Source organism: Palaemon carinicauda, chromosome 43 (assembly GCF_036898095.1).
Source record: "Palaemon carinicauda isolate YSFRI2023 chromosome 43, ASM3689809v2, whole genome shotgun sequence".
Taxonomy (NCBI): domain Eukaryota; kingdom Metazoa; phylum Arthropoda; class Malacostraca; order Decapoda; family Palaemonidae; genus Palaemon; species Palaemon carinicauda.
Window position 1 is genome coordinate 14,723,671 of NC_090767.1, and position 14,319 is coordinate 14,737,989.

Below are 14,319 nucleotides of genomic sequence, written 5' to 3' on the forward strand. Positions count from 1 at the left end.
ATTAGGTTTGTAAGGGGATCGCAGGCATGTCAAAAGACTTGAAATTTCTGATTAGCTCTAGGGCTAACTATCGAGGACAGGTCAACCGTATTCATTCTGAATTAGACAGTTTTGGTAATAACACTCCTCGGGAGAGAGACTGCCTTGTTAGTAAATTGAAAAGACTCCAGGATGAGCTTGAAAAGGCCGACTCGGTCATTCGAACCCTGAAATGGGAATTAAACTCAGAGGATGAGACGAAAGCCATAGCTGAAAATGATATAGAAATTGAAGAATGTTGTAAGTATGAAGATAGGATCAATGAATGTTTGTCTTCTCTGTCTCATCTAGCTACATCCAGTCCAAATCATTCCAGTCTGGAAGTTTCTGGAAGCACATTGAACAGCATGCTTAAGAGCGCAACTGCCCCTTTACCTAAATTCAAAAGTGAAGAGGGAGAGGATCTTATTAGGTTTTTTCAGCAATTTGAAGATACGACGAAACGCTTCAATTATTCTGACTACGATAAATTCTTACTTTTGAAACAGCAAATTTCAGGGCGTGCCTTGTCTTTGATAAATTCCCTGGACAGCATACAGCATTCTTATAACGTAGCAAGAGATCTTTTGTTGAATGCTTTAGCCTCTCCCGTCACTAGAAAATTCAATGTCATCAAACAAATGTCGAATCTGAAACTTGATTACAATACAGAACCGTTTGAGTACATAGGGAAAATTAATTCTATTTGCGGATCCATTAGCGCTTTAAAAATAACTTCAGAAGATATTTTACAGTATTTTGCCTGGCATGGTTTAAATGAGAACTTCCAATCTCATTTAATTCATATCACCAACGAAACCAGGCCATCTTTGAATCAGATAGCAGATAAATTTTTTGAAGCCACTGAAAGGTATTTAACCAGTCAACGACAGTATAAAATTAAACAGAAAGCAAGAGAACTTTGTCCTAAGAGAGCTACAAGTTTTGCTGCAAATGTTGATTACAAAACAGGCCCGTCACTGAACGTTTTCAAAGTGTGTCCTTTATGTAATGAGGATGGTGACTCCTCACATCCCATTCACAAATGTGAAAAGTATCCTGAACCTAGGTTAAAAATCAACAAGCTAAGAAATTTGAAGGCTTGTATAAAATGCGGCAGGTTGGATCATAATGAGGATACCTGCAAATTTCACTTCCGGAAACGTTGCGATTGTGGCGCTTGGCACTTCAGATTTCTATGCATGGGCCAAGAAAGCAGTGGAGTCCTGAGGGATAGTGGTCAAAGTAATGTAAAATTGAAAAAGGAAAATTCTAAACAAAGTGATCGAGTTGTGAAGGAGAGTAATTCAAGCATGATATTTGTTGAGAGATTTTCTGAGTCGTTCAAAGTCACAGACTGTAGCCACGCAATACTTCCTACCTTTTCTTGCATCCTTCAGGGAGAGACAAAGATTCGTTGCATGAGGGACAGCGGGTGTCAGTCAAACTTCATATTAGAGGAGAGGGCAAAGTATGAAAACTTGCCTGTCATAAATTCTGATCTCAGAATCAAAATCAATGGATTTAACTCTTCCAAAGTTTATCATACAAAGTCTTACAAAGTGCCTTTGATGATTGGAAATCATATTTACGAGATTGAAGCAACAGGGGTGCCGTCTATTCACACTTCATTGAAATTGCCTGGCTTGCAGAAAATTGTTCGGGAATTTATGAACATGGGATATTCCTTGGCTGATGACTTCTTGAAGGACGGAAAAGATGAAATTAATAACATAGATTTTATTCTCGGGTCAAATTTTGCTTATTGTCTTCCTGAAACAACAGTTTCATTTGGAGGTAATGAGAATGATGCACCGTCGGTTTATTCCTTGACTGCCGCAGGTGTAATGCTAGTGGGTAACACAGATCAAATTAGGAGCAATTTGAAGCACCTCCTTCCTTGCTTTGGGGAAGAACAGACAAAAGCTGAAGTGCCTTTGTATACATGTGAGGATCTTGCCCTTTCAAGTCATAATTCTTTAGATCCTCTCCTAGATTGTGATGATCTGACAGAAAGTGAAGACAGGATAGCAATAGTGAACGATGCGGGGAGAATCAATTATGCTTCCTTGGAAAGAGCTACTCAAGAGATCCTTGATAAGTGTTGTACAGATACCTTGAATTATGACACGCAAATATTTCCCGGTAAGGTAGTTGAAAACGAAAGAATAATAAATTATGTTCTTCAAAATACAAGGCGTAACGAAGACGGCAGGTTAATTATGCCACTAATCTGGAATCACAAAGTGAAACATTTGCTAGGGCAAAATAAAACTCTAGCTACTAAAATTCTAAATTCAAATTTCCAAAGATACTCTAAGGGTGATGGAGTAAAGTTGAAATTAATCGACCAATGCTTTAGAGAGCAATCTGAACAAGGCATTATAGAAAGAATTGACAACCTTGATCAGTACTTGGAGGAAAATCCAAATCACAGTTTCTTGGCCCACATGGCAGTATTTAAACCAGAACGTGACACTACAAAATGTCGAGTAGTATTTTTATCTAATTTATGTGAAAATAATCCTTTACAGGGAGTAACCATGAGTCACAATCAAGCCATGTTGAGTGGACCTTGTTTAAACCAAAAGATCACCACAGCTTTATTACAGCTACGCTTTGATTCCAAACTCCTGTGTTTTGATATTAAAAAAGCCTTTCTCAACATATGCCTCTCTGATCTAGATTCCAGCAAGTTACTTTTTCTATGGCATCGTAATGTACAAAAAGGAGATTACAGTATTGTTGCATATCGTAGCTTAAGACTTCCATTTGGTCTTGTTTGTTCCCCTTGCATATTATTACTTGGACTTTATAAGATTTTGATGATTGACACTGATGATGATGACCAGGTAAATTTGCTTAAAAGACACATTTATTCATTAATATATATGGATAATGGCAGTATTACTGCAAATAATAGTGAAAAATTGAAGTGGGCCTTTCAAGAGTTAAAAGGAATATTTGAGCCCTATAAATTTTATCTTCAGCAGTTTGTAACAAATTATACTGAAATTCAAGAGGAAATTGATAACAGCTCTGGCGAGAAAACTAGCAGATCAGTCAAATTATTGGGGCTCTTATGGGATCGAGTTGATGATACCCTATCCACTAAGCCTCTAGTTTTAGATGGTGAGGCAAATACAAAGAGGAATGTTTTGAAAACTATTGCCAGTCACTATGACGTATTTGGCTTTACTTTGCCCATTCTAAATCGAGCACGGCTCTTTCTACATAAATTACAATGTGATTCGTCCTGTACCTGGGACTCCAAATTGCCGGATGCAGAAATTAAAGAATGGAAAAACATATGTCGACAGGCAAATTCTTCTCCCAGCCTCGGAATTAGAAGATTTGTTGGCCAGAGAAATGGAGAATATAAACTGATTGCCTTTACAGATAGTAGTAAGGATATATACGGAACTGTTATCTTTATTCAGGATATCCAGTCATTAGAAGTGAACTTTGTTCTAGCTAAGAACCGTTTTGTGAATAAGCAATTATCTGGGAAGAGCATGCCTTCCCTTGAGTTTCAGGCCATTACTTTGGGTGCAGAAGTGTTAATAGATACCTATAAGGAATTAACTGGGCCCTCATGTGTTGAAGCAATCAACATCAAAGAACTCCATTTGTTTTCTGATAGCTTGGTATCCTTATCCTGGATTAATTCCTATTGTTATAAATTAGATAAGATGCATAAACACAGCACCTTTATTCGCAATAGGTTAGAACATTTAAGTACCTTGTGTGAGACGCATCCTATAAGATTTCAATTTGTTTCAGGTATTGAAAATCCAGCTGACCTTGTCACTCGTGTAGCTTCATATAAAACTACCGTTAAGTCTAATTTCCTCTCTGGGCCAGTGTTTTTGAAAGAATCTGCTAACTTCTATTCAAGTCGTAGTGATATAATGAATATCATTGTACCAAACCCCAGGGCAAAATCAGTGGATGTTGTTTCGGAGAATTACAATCAAATTAATTTCGGCTCCACTGAAGAGGAATGTGCAGAACATTTAGCATCAACAAGTGGGTGTTCTGCGTCTTTCAAATCCGGCCAAATTACTACTGGTGCGGCCGGTAAGGGAGAACCAGAGCACTTGGTGACTGTAAACAAGTTTTCCAGTTTGTCTAGGCTTGTATCTGTTTATAGGTACGTGTTTAAGTTTATTGAGAGCCTAAAATGCAAACTTTACTCCAGGTATCCTGAGAGGTATGGAAACCTGAGAGTTCTTGACAAAAACTTGTATGCCAAGGCAATGAATTACATAATTAGAATAGAACAGCACATTTATTTTCCCGAGATATTCAGGTATTTTGACAGTGGTTCTACGTTCGTTAAAGATATCCCAAACATTGTTAACCAACTCAATGTATATCCTGATAATGAGGGAATTCTAAGAGTGAAAAGCAAATTCTCAAGATGGAAAAATGATAAGAATTACAGATTTCCTGTTTTGCTTCCTAAGGATAGCTACATCACAAAATTAATTGTTTTAGATTTGCATGAGAAAATGTATCACTCAGGCTGTTACAAGGTTTTGTCTGAATTAAGAAGACAATTTTGGATTCCACACTGTTTCTCTGTTGTGAAACGCATCCTGCAAGAATGCATACTTTGTAGAAAACTGAAGCAGAGAGCTATTAAACTAAATCAATCTCCCTACAGGTTATTCAGACAAGAACCACCTAGTGTTCCCTTTCGTACAATATTCATAGATCACATAGGCCCTTACTTTGTACTTTACAATGGCAAAAAGGTGAAAGTCTGGATTCTTTGCATAACTTGCCTCTGGTCTAGGGCTATTAATTTAAAAGTTTGTCTTGACATGACCTCAGGTGAGTTCATTAGAGCTTTACAGCTTCATTCATTTGAATATGGAGTGCCTGAATTACATTTATCTGATCTTGGTTCATCCTTAGTTGCAGGAGCTAACATAATTACTGACTTTCTGAATGATCCAGAAACCCAGAATTTTTTTGAAGAACAAGGAGTACGGTCATTAAAATTTGAGCAATATTTTAAAGGCCATCATCCTCTTGGGGGATTAGTGGAAGTATGTGTGAAGATGGTCCGTCAGTTGCTTCATTGCTCAATCAAGAAAAATGTTCTTCAATACAGAGATTTTGAGTTTGTGGTTTCACAAACTATTCACCTGGTTAATCGAAGGCCTATTGCTTTCTCGGAAGGTCTAAGAGATACCAGTGATGACGTAATTCCAGACCCTATTACCCCAGAGAAGTTAATACATGGCTTGGACTTAATATCTTTGAATCTTATTCCAGCCATGCAGCCGCTTCCCACTAGCAATGATCCTGATTGGTCTTTAAACACTGACCCTATTGATACCATAAGAACAAGTTATGAGAAACTGAAGAAAGTGCGCACACATCTGATAGAAACCTACAATGCAGAATTTTTGAATAATTTGATGACTCAGGCTGTCAATGATAAAAGTAGATATAAGCCGGTTACCCACAAAAAATTACAGGTAGGGGACATTGTGCTGATAAAAGAGGAGAATTGCAAACCTACCAATTTCCCATTGGCAGTTGTTAAAGACATTAAAACTAACGTAATTGATGAAGTAACTGACGCTGTTCTGCTTAAAGGTAAAAACAGGGAGATGGTTCGACGACACGTCACATCTTTAATCCCTATATTAACGCGCAAGGAAATGTCAAAATCAAATATTAAAACGTTGAAAGATCATATTTCTGTTAATACTACCGATCCCACGGCAAACCTGGGGGAAGATAAACCTCAGAAAAAAGAGAGGCCCAAGAGGAAAGCTGCTCTGCAAAGCATGCAAAAGACTCGAGGTATGATCAGTGACATTTGAGGAACCTTTCAGGAACATAACTGTACATAGTTGGGTTTATTAATTGTACATAATTTTACTCATTTCACAATTATATATATATATATATATATATATATATATATATATATATATATATATATATATATATATATATATATATGTATATTCATATATAATTTGGGATTAGTCCTACATTTACTAAGGATAGAAATGTAGAACCCTTGGCCTGGAATGTAAAAGAAAAGGCTGAAATTTTTCTAGCTATTCCAGAGTTCTACGTTTAACAAAAAATTAAATGTAGAACCCTTGGTGTGGAGTGTAAAGAAATATCTTTATGATTTTCCTATATTTCTGTTTGTACTGAAAAGTACATTGTGTCTTTTGTTTACTTTGGTGGTGGTTGGAACTATGGGCATTTGTTTAATGGTAATTTGTTTTATGACTATAGGATAATTTCCGACTGTTTACTATTGAGCCTGAATAGTTCTTTAAACTGACTGTTTGACAGTTAAATATCCACTCACTGTGCCTTTTGAGTATTTATATTCAGCGGTCCAGAATCCAGCGGAGGCAGATTCCAGTAAGACAGATTCCCAGTGGGGTAGAGTCAGAGACCAACACAGAAAGCAGTCCGGAAAGGAGATTTTCTGACAATTTTTTTACACTGAAGATTTCAAGTGTCATGGAGCGATAAACTCCACCTAGGCCGAGCGATAGGACTTCATGTTCGGAGAGAAGCAACACGAGCAACTGGACTTATCATCTATCCACGAAAGACCAGGATCTAAAGGAACGTAAGTCAGTTGAGAGACCTTATGCAGGCTCAATAGGATTGATCTGTTTCTTAGATATAATTTACGCTTGTTATAGTTTAAATTATGGTCGCCAACACGTCGAAAAAATTAAAGTAAAGGATTTTAGCATTATAATTACCATTATACTTGTGCCTTTGGTTTGTAAACCAATAGTGTTTCATTTTGACTAAGATTAACTACGAACGTAATTTATATATAGTTTTTCTTATTTAGTAACAAGTGTTCATTTACGAAATTTACGTTTTCACGAAGCTAGCTTGCTGAATTTCATTCCCTTCACGTTAAATTTGTCGATTAATTTCTTACGTTAAATTGATTTTTTCAAGAGGTGTAAATTCTTTTTTATTATTATTTTAGGTCCTTTACATATGGAAGATGAGTTACTGTGGAGAGGAAGTGGTGCATACATCCGAAGACAGCTTTTCGGGTGATTTCCTCTCAAGACGAGAAACGGCAGTTCAACATTTATAATTTCACTTATTAAACTCAATAGTTTTCTTTGTCTTTGGTTTAAATCCTCATTGTCAATTCATAATTTTTACCATACTTGCAGAACTGCAACAGCAGAGAACCTTGAAACTTTAAGTCTGCCTCTGAGGCTGAAAGAAGCAACCAGTCGTCGAGGTACCTGATCAGTCTGATGCCCTGCTTGTGTGCCCAGACCGAAACTAGGGCGAACACCCTCGTGAAGACCTGTGGAGCCGTCGAAAGACCGAAGCAGAGAGTCCTGAACTGCAGAGTCTGAGCGCCCCACCTTACTCTGAGGAACTTCCTGCTGGAGGGGTGAACGGGAATCTGAAAGCAAGCATCCTTGAGATCCAGGGACATCATGAAATCCCCTTCTCTCAAGGCTTCAGCATGTCCATTTTGAAGGGAGTCTTCTAAATGAACTTGTTGAGGGCTGAGAGGTCGATGACTGGCCTCCAACTTCCCGTCGCCTTCTCCACCAGGAAGAGCCTGCTGTAGAAACCTGGGGAAGGCTCGTGAACCTGTTGCAGGGCTCCTTTGTCCAACATGGCGTCCACTTCTGTTTGTAGGGCTGTCCTCTTCTCTGAGTCCTTGGGCGCGAGACACTCTGCCTGGTGTTCGGGAATCAGCGGGGGCGGAACTGACAGGAAGGGAATCCTGTATCCCTCCCTGAGGACCGTCACCGTCCATCGATCCGCTCCGTTGTCCAGCCATGCTTGCCAATAGTGTTTGAGGCATCCCCCCACCTGAGGCGTGGGAAGGTGTAGGGGGCCTCTCTTCCTATCTCCTCCTAGGGAGACGGACGAACGGCCTCTCCTTGAGCCTGTGAACTTTGGCCTAAAGGAGGCCTGAGGTTGGGCACCACTCATTCTGGAGGGCCGAGGGGTCTCGTGCCAATAAGAGGTAGAAGCTTCCTGCCTAGCTGGAGGCGTAGGCGGGTAGGCCCCGTCTGTAGTGGCTCTTCTCACCGGGAGCCGTCTTGCCAACTGCTGTCTGGATTTGGTTGTAACCTTCATCCTGCTGACCCTCTCCATCATCTCAGTCACTGTTTGTAGGGGGAACACCGTCTCACACCAAACGGGAGAGTTTCTCAGGAACTTCGATTCCTTCTCGGGGAGTCTACGGGGCAACCTGTTCAGAATAGTGTTCCTTCTCCTCAGAACCCAGTTGGCCGTCTGGGTAAGGGACTAAAAAGTTAGGAACTTCATGTCCTTGCCCCCCGAGCGGATTAGTTCCTGTAAGAGTGATTGATTCGCGGGGAATGACAGGGCGTGAGCTAGCTGGAAGCCTGCTAGGGTGCACGCCCACCAGTCCAACCAAGAAGTGACGTTTACGATGTCCTGAGACGTGTCCTCCATCATGGCGGCCTCCGGCTACGCTCGTCCGGATTGCCCTGGTTCAGGGTAGCGACCGCTTCCTCCACCGTGCGGGGCCCAGAGTGACGCCCGTCGGGCACATAGAATTTCTTCTGGGTCATAAGACCTGGCAGGAGCTTGGAGGAACCCTGTGCCCTCAATGAGTTCTTCGGGCCTGCAACAAAACGGTCCACATGCTCCATCCCCAGGGCCACATCGGGAGCTAACGGTAGAGTCAGAGAAGGTTTCTGCTGGACAGGATTGTCCACCATCTTGCCCAGACCTGAGAGCCAAGCTTGCTCCGCTTATGGTTGTGGTTCATCCAAACTGTGGTGCCGCCGGATAAGTGCCAAAACCTTACAGTAGGACGAGACCTCGTCCGGGGAACCCTCGCCCGCTCCCAGAAATTCGTCTACAATCTGTACCTCCGTGTCGGAAAGCTCATCGATCACGGAGGGATCCGTGGGAGCGGAGGCATCCCTCTCCTCCTGGCGGAGCGATGGAGCGGGCGCCTCCGTCGCAGGTAAATCCGCCGGGGCGGAGGTAGCCGTCATGGGTCTACCTCCTCCCGGGGTAACCCGGGCGGTGCTAGTCGATGGTTGCGACAGCGGCGTATCTTGGAACTTGGCCGGAGCAGCGGTGATGAAAGGTGATGAAGTTGAGCTACTGGGTCCAACCAGCGGAAGTTCCCGACACATGGGTGGAGCCGCCGACTTACTAGGTCGGGGCAACTGAAAGTGTGCCAACGGCCGCACCCGACAAGATGGGGCCGAAGAGACACTGTGCAAGGTTACGGAAGCGGCTCCCGCAGCTACCGAAGTAGGCACTGGAGCAGCGACCTTCTTGCTGGATTCACGGCGGTGGCGAACCACCGTGATATACCTTTTCCTCGGGGAGCTCCTCCTCCTGTACCTCCTCCTCGAGGACTTCGACCTATTCCTGGCCAGGATGGCGTGTGAGCTCGGTCTCCTCCTCCTGGACAGCTTCCTCTTCCTCCTGGAGTCACGTCCGCTGGAACTAGCCGAAGAGTAGGAATCGTAGGAAGAATAATCGTCTGAAGAATAAGAGTTCGCCGAGTCGTCCGTCTCAATGACGAGCCTCCTAGGGGTCCTTGGTCTGGATCTCGGGGTCGAGGGTTCCATGAAGCCCGGCGGAAGCGTAGCCGAGGGCGCTGGGGGTGAGCGGATAGCGGGCCGAGAGGCGACCACCCTTCGAACTCCTCCTCATTCCTCACGGGCGACCTGAAGGGCGTCCCAAGCACCGTCCACACAATGGAGTCGGGATCGGATGAACACGTGGGCTGCCTTTCTTTGTCCCGACCAACCCCGGAACCCGCTGAACCTGAAAAACCTTGCCACGATGTGGGGGTAGGAGCCGATTTGGGATTCCCCCACACCGGGTCTTCACCTGAGACGGGTCCTGCGGGCACCAGACCATCGTCTACAATACATACTTCCGCCACACTAGCAGACTCCCCACTCGTCTGCGTAGGCCCCTTTTCCACAGATTCACCAACATCAGACTCATGAGGAACGGCAATGGGCCGTTTCCCCGCAACGGACTTACATCGTCCCCTACTCTGGGTAGGGTAAGGAGAAGGAGAACCTCTTTCCGACTGCGCTGAGGGCGACGTACGCGGCGAGGAAAGGCCTGGCTTCTTCGGCAATTTCTTGGATACCTTCTTCTTCTTTTTGGAGAACAAAGTCCACTGCATCTCCGGCCAAGACTCGCACTCCTGGCACGTGGAGGAAGGTGAACACTTATTCCCCCGACATGAGGAGCACAGCGTGTGTGGGTCGACCTCGGGCTTAGAGAGCCAGGCTCCACAAGACTTACCAGCTTGGGGCCCGGGACAGCGACGCTGGGATTACATAGCAGAAAGTAACACGCAAACAACACAAGAACACAAGGGAAAGGTGAGGGAGATAACAATGACACGTGATACACAAGGGAAGGAACACACGGGAACATGTGGGAGCACAAGGAATGGAGAGCACAAAGGAACACGTGGGAACACAAGGGATGGAGAACACAAAGGAACACGGGGTACACAAGGTGATCGGACGGGATAAGAGAGAGAGAGCGGCGAGATGTTATCTACGCCGCGACCAGATGCTTACTGACGATCTAACAAGCGCAGCCTCACGCGCTGACCCCGGGTCGCCCCAGGGCGAGTATCCTTCCGCCCCGGAGCGCCCCGACAAGGTAACGGAGAGAGGGGGAGATCCCAGATCCTCTTAAGAAAGTAGTTCGAGGTAAGTACTCCGTGCTGGAACAAACTGTATCTGTAGTACCGGCTCAACACTTAAAGGAATAAAGATGGCAGCGATGGTGCCGCCATCTGAGTACTCAAACAGTAACGGACGAAGGGAACCATATTAACGGCTCCTCTTTTATTTTGCCACTTTTCCCCCTCAAAGTGTAAACGCTATGCAGGGTGCAGATTGCTATGTGGCGTGTCAAGAATACGTCCCCTGATATTATGCGATATCCTTAAAGGAAACTTTAAGGATATTCGTGCCAGGAGTTAGAATTCTGGAGACCTTAAGTTAAATTTCTGGGAATATCACTGTAGTCAAATATACCCTAGGAAGCTACTTAAAGGAACCTTCCATCAGGATGACATGGCTATCTCACCCAAAAATAGATTTTGAGCGAACCATTTTTTTTTTAATCAAAAAAACCTGAGACTTTTAACAGGAGGTTGATTTCTGTGACGTTGGAAGTCGGCTCTTAAAATTCATAACGAGCTGGGGGTCATTAGCTGGTGGGTGGTATAAGCCCAACCCGCTCAACAGTACAATTCAGAGCCGTCTGTCTAAAACAGCACTGAACTAGAACTTTTATTAGCCTCTGTAGCCAATGAGAAAAAGGAGAGATGGCAAGAACTTACAACCAACACAGATATGACTTAGAACAGTAAGAAAGCATGGAAAACAATCAGTAAACTGAACTTGGATAAGAACACCCAAAAGAGAATGGCTACCGTAACACCTAATGCGGGCGCAAAACAACTCTCACTTAATGGGAAGCCATATGACAAAGAACGAAGATATCACAAAAGAATGAAGTATGAAATGAAACATGCCATGCGAGAGAATAACGAGATTAAACCACTCACTGTTGAAGAACTCCAAGAAGCCATGAAACACAATAAACCTGGAAAAGCTGCTGGTCTGGATGACATTACATTTGAGGTAATGCTGCACTTTGGCAAAAGGAATAAATCATGAGCCTTAGTACTTCTTAACAACTTTGCAAGAACATTCAAGATCCCAAAACTACGGAGAGAAGCTAAAGTTGTGCCCTTGCTAAAACCTGGCAAAGATCCAACGATCCCTAAGAGTTATCGGCCAGTATCTCTCCTCTGCACCTTACATAAACTGTACGAACAGGTGACGATGGTCCGCCTACCTCCCACAGTCGAAGATCAACTGACACCAGAGCAGGCTGGCTTCCAGGCAGGAAGATCCTGCTGCTTTCAGGCACTTAGCCTCACTCAGTATATTGAGGATGGCTCTGAGCTTGGGAAAATCACAAGGATAATATTTTATGACCTAACAGCAGCCTATAACAATGCGAACCACAGGTGGCTTCTTTTAAAACTTGCCAAAGTTATTCACATGTACTTGAGACAACAGCAAAACTGAAGCTCTGCGGGCTGGTGAGTAGGGACCCGCCAATTCACTATGAGTAATATGGCGATTAACCTGGGTTGCAAGCAAACCTTCGTTAGACAGAGGCACTCGCCCACACACCATGCTAGCCCTCGTTAGATGGGTGTGCAACAATGCGCACGACTTCTTTGTGAGACTGGTGTCTTTGCTAACACACGCTGATGCATCATGAAGCAAGGTACTTATGCCCTCCTACCAGAGAAGGTATTTGCTCACAAGGAGAAGAATAAGGTTGTGCTGAACTAGAAGAAGGGCAGGTTTTCCCTTGTGAGAGGTCAAAACTCAGAGGCCCAGGTCCCAAAGGGCTTGGCCTCACAAAACTTTATGAGCTTTGTTGTGCCCAACGGTCACGATGTACACAATAACCCTGAAGTGTTACAGTGTCATAGCTCACAAGACTCATAGATGACCCCAAAGGGAAATTGCTCGTGAGACTCGTGCCTTGGGGGTACTATGGGAGACGCAAGCAAGCAATAAGCATCACCATCTTGTACCCTGGGGTACAATGGCAAGGGGCAGGAGTTGCGAGCAGCCACCTAACCCCATTGCTGTTGAAAATTTATGCCATGCTGTTGGCCTCTTGGTGTAAGTCAGCATATTCTCATATTCTCGACGTAACCTAGACCGGAAAGAGCTGTGACGTAAACGATGTTAAGAAAAGCTGCGAGTTGACTGGAACAATCTCTGGCCACCATCAACATCTCTGCCGGCCATTAGGCCACTTGGCAGGATGCCCTACACCTGTTGCGTGTTCTTGTTGAGGCCACCTGTCAGCAAAGCCAGAAGGCAGAGGACTTGGCCATTAGTTGTGTGGGACAGTCATGGCGCAGCTCGGATGCTAACAGGGGTGACATGGCTGCCTCCAAACTTCACCTGCACCCGAGCGAGTTTACCCACGTACACCTCCTCGACCTGTCCCGAAGCATGCACCTGTGGAAGTGCGCCTGTCATCTATGCGCATCCCGGATAGGTCTCCTCAGTTCCAGAGGAGGTACTGTACTTGGTGCGAGAAACCAGGGCACATCGTGAATGAGTGTCGCAGACGCCTCAACCTGTGCTTACACTGTGGCTCGGCTAACCACCATGTCGCGCAGTGTGGGCAACAGGTCACCCGTCCAGAAGTCAGCTATCGCCCGCAGCTCTGGGAAGGAAACCCCTTCCGTCCAGACTCCTTCTAGGTGGAGGGAAATACATGTGAATGCTACTCCTGCCCTCAGTGTAAATCCAACAACCATTGATAGAAGGTCGTGGCCTTCTTTGGTTATTGATGGTGTTCCATCCGCAAAGAAGGTACTAAAGATTTAACTGATGCTAGAACCCCCAGGACTTCTGCTACGCCACCTGCGGAAAGAGTAGTAGACATACAAAGTTTTCTCATTGCACAGGTCTCAATAGAGAATATTATTTTGAAAAAGAAAAGCGGGAATTATGGGACTTTGGACTCGCATGGGTAAGAGAGGGAAAATTTAGTTGTGTTAGATGCCTTTTTGATATACAGTAATGTGGTTGACATGTTGACATTGTTTACTCCATTTTGGCAAACAATGTAGGTGGCATGTTGACATTCTGTTTACTGTAGTCCTTAAGGGCAGACAGTGTTTGCATCCAGAGATGTACCGATATGCAAAGCCCATAGAAAGAGTGTCTTTTGTGTAACTTAATTTTCAATAACTATTATTTTTTTTCAAATTAGTAAACAACTTTTATATATTTATCTTTTCTCATTTTGAAATAAAATCAAGGGATGGTGCCAAGTGACCCATTTTTTCTTGATTGTTTCCCTTTTGCCCAGATCTGGGGGCATTCCACCAGATTTTCTATGTAGTGTGAAGTTAGTGTGTGGTCGACATTCTGACACTAAATAGTCTGCGTGCTACTCCCGGCCACAGTCTGCAAATTACTACATCGCCGTCTAGCTCCAAGAAGCTATGCTCTGAAGAACAAGAGCGAGGCAAGGACGAATAGAGCACACACTTGTGGAAGCACCCGCAAGGACGCCTTTCCCAGGGATGAGATAGCCGCCTGATACCTCCTAGTGGGGAAGGGTGTCTTTACCATGAACGGGAAGGATGCCAGACACATGGAGGTGGACCTCCAACCAGTGCTCTCTGCTTCCCGTCAACGAGCTTAAGCTCAAGTTGAAGGTCGGCATCGAGTGATG

At 44.1% G+C, this 14,319-nt stretch overlaps 1 protein-coding gene across 1 annotated transcript; it reads left to right on the forward strand.

Annotated features, from left to right (window-relative positions):
* Positions 1 to 4,179: 4,179 nt before the first annotated feature.
* On the forward strand, positions 4,180 to 5,861 carry LOC137633475 (uncharacterized). The gene has a single exon (XM_068365776.1). The coding sequence runs from the start codon at positions 4,278 to 4,280 to the stop codon at positions 5,859 to 5,861; it is 1,584 nt and encodes a 527-aa protein (XP_068221877.1). The 5' UTR covers positions 4,180 to 4,277.
* The last annotated feature ends 8,458 nt before the right edge of the window (positions 5,862 to 14,319 follow it).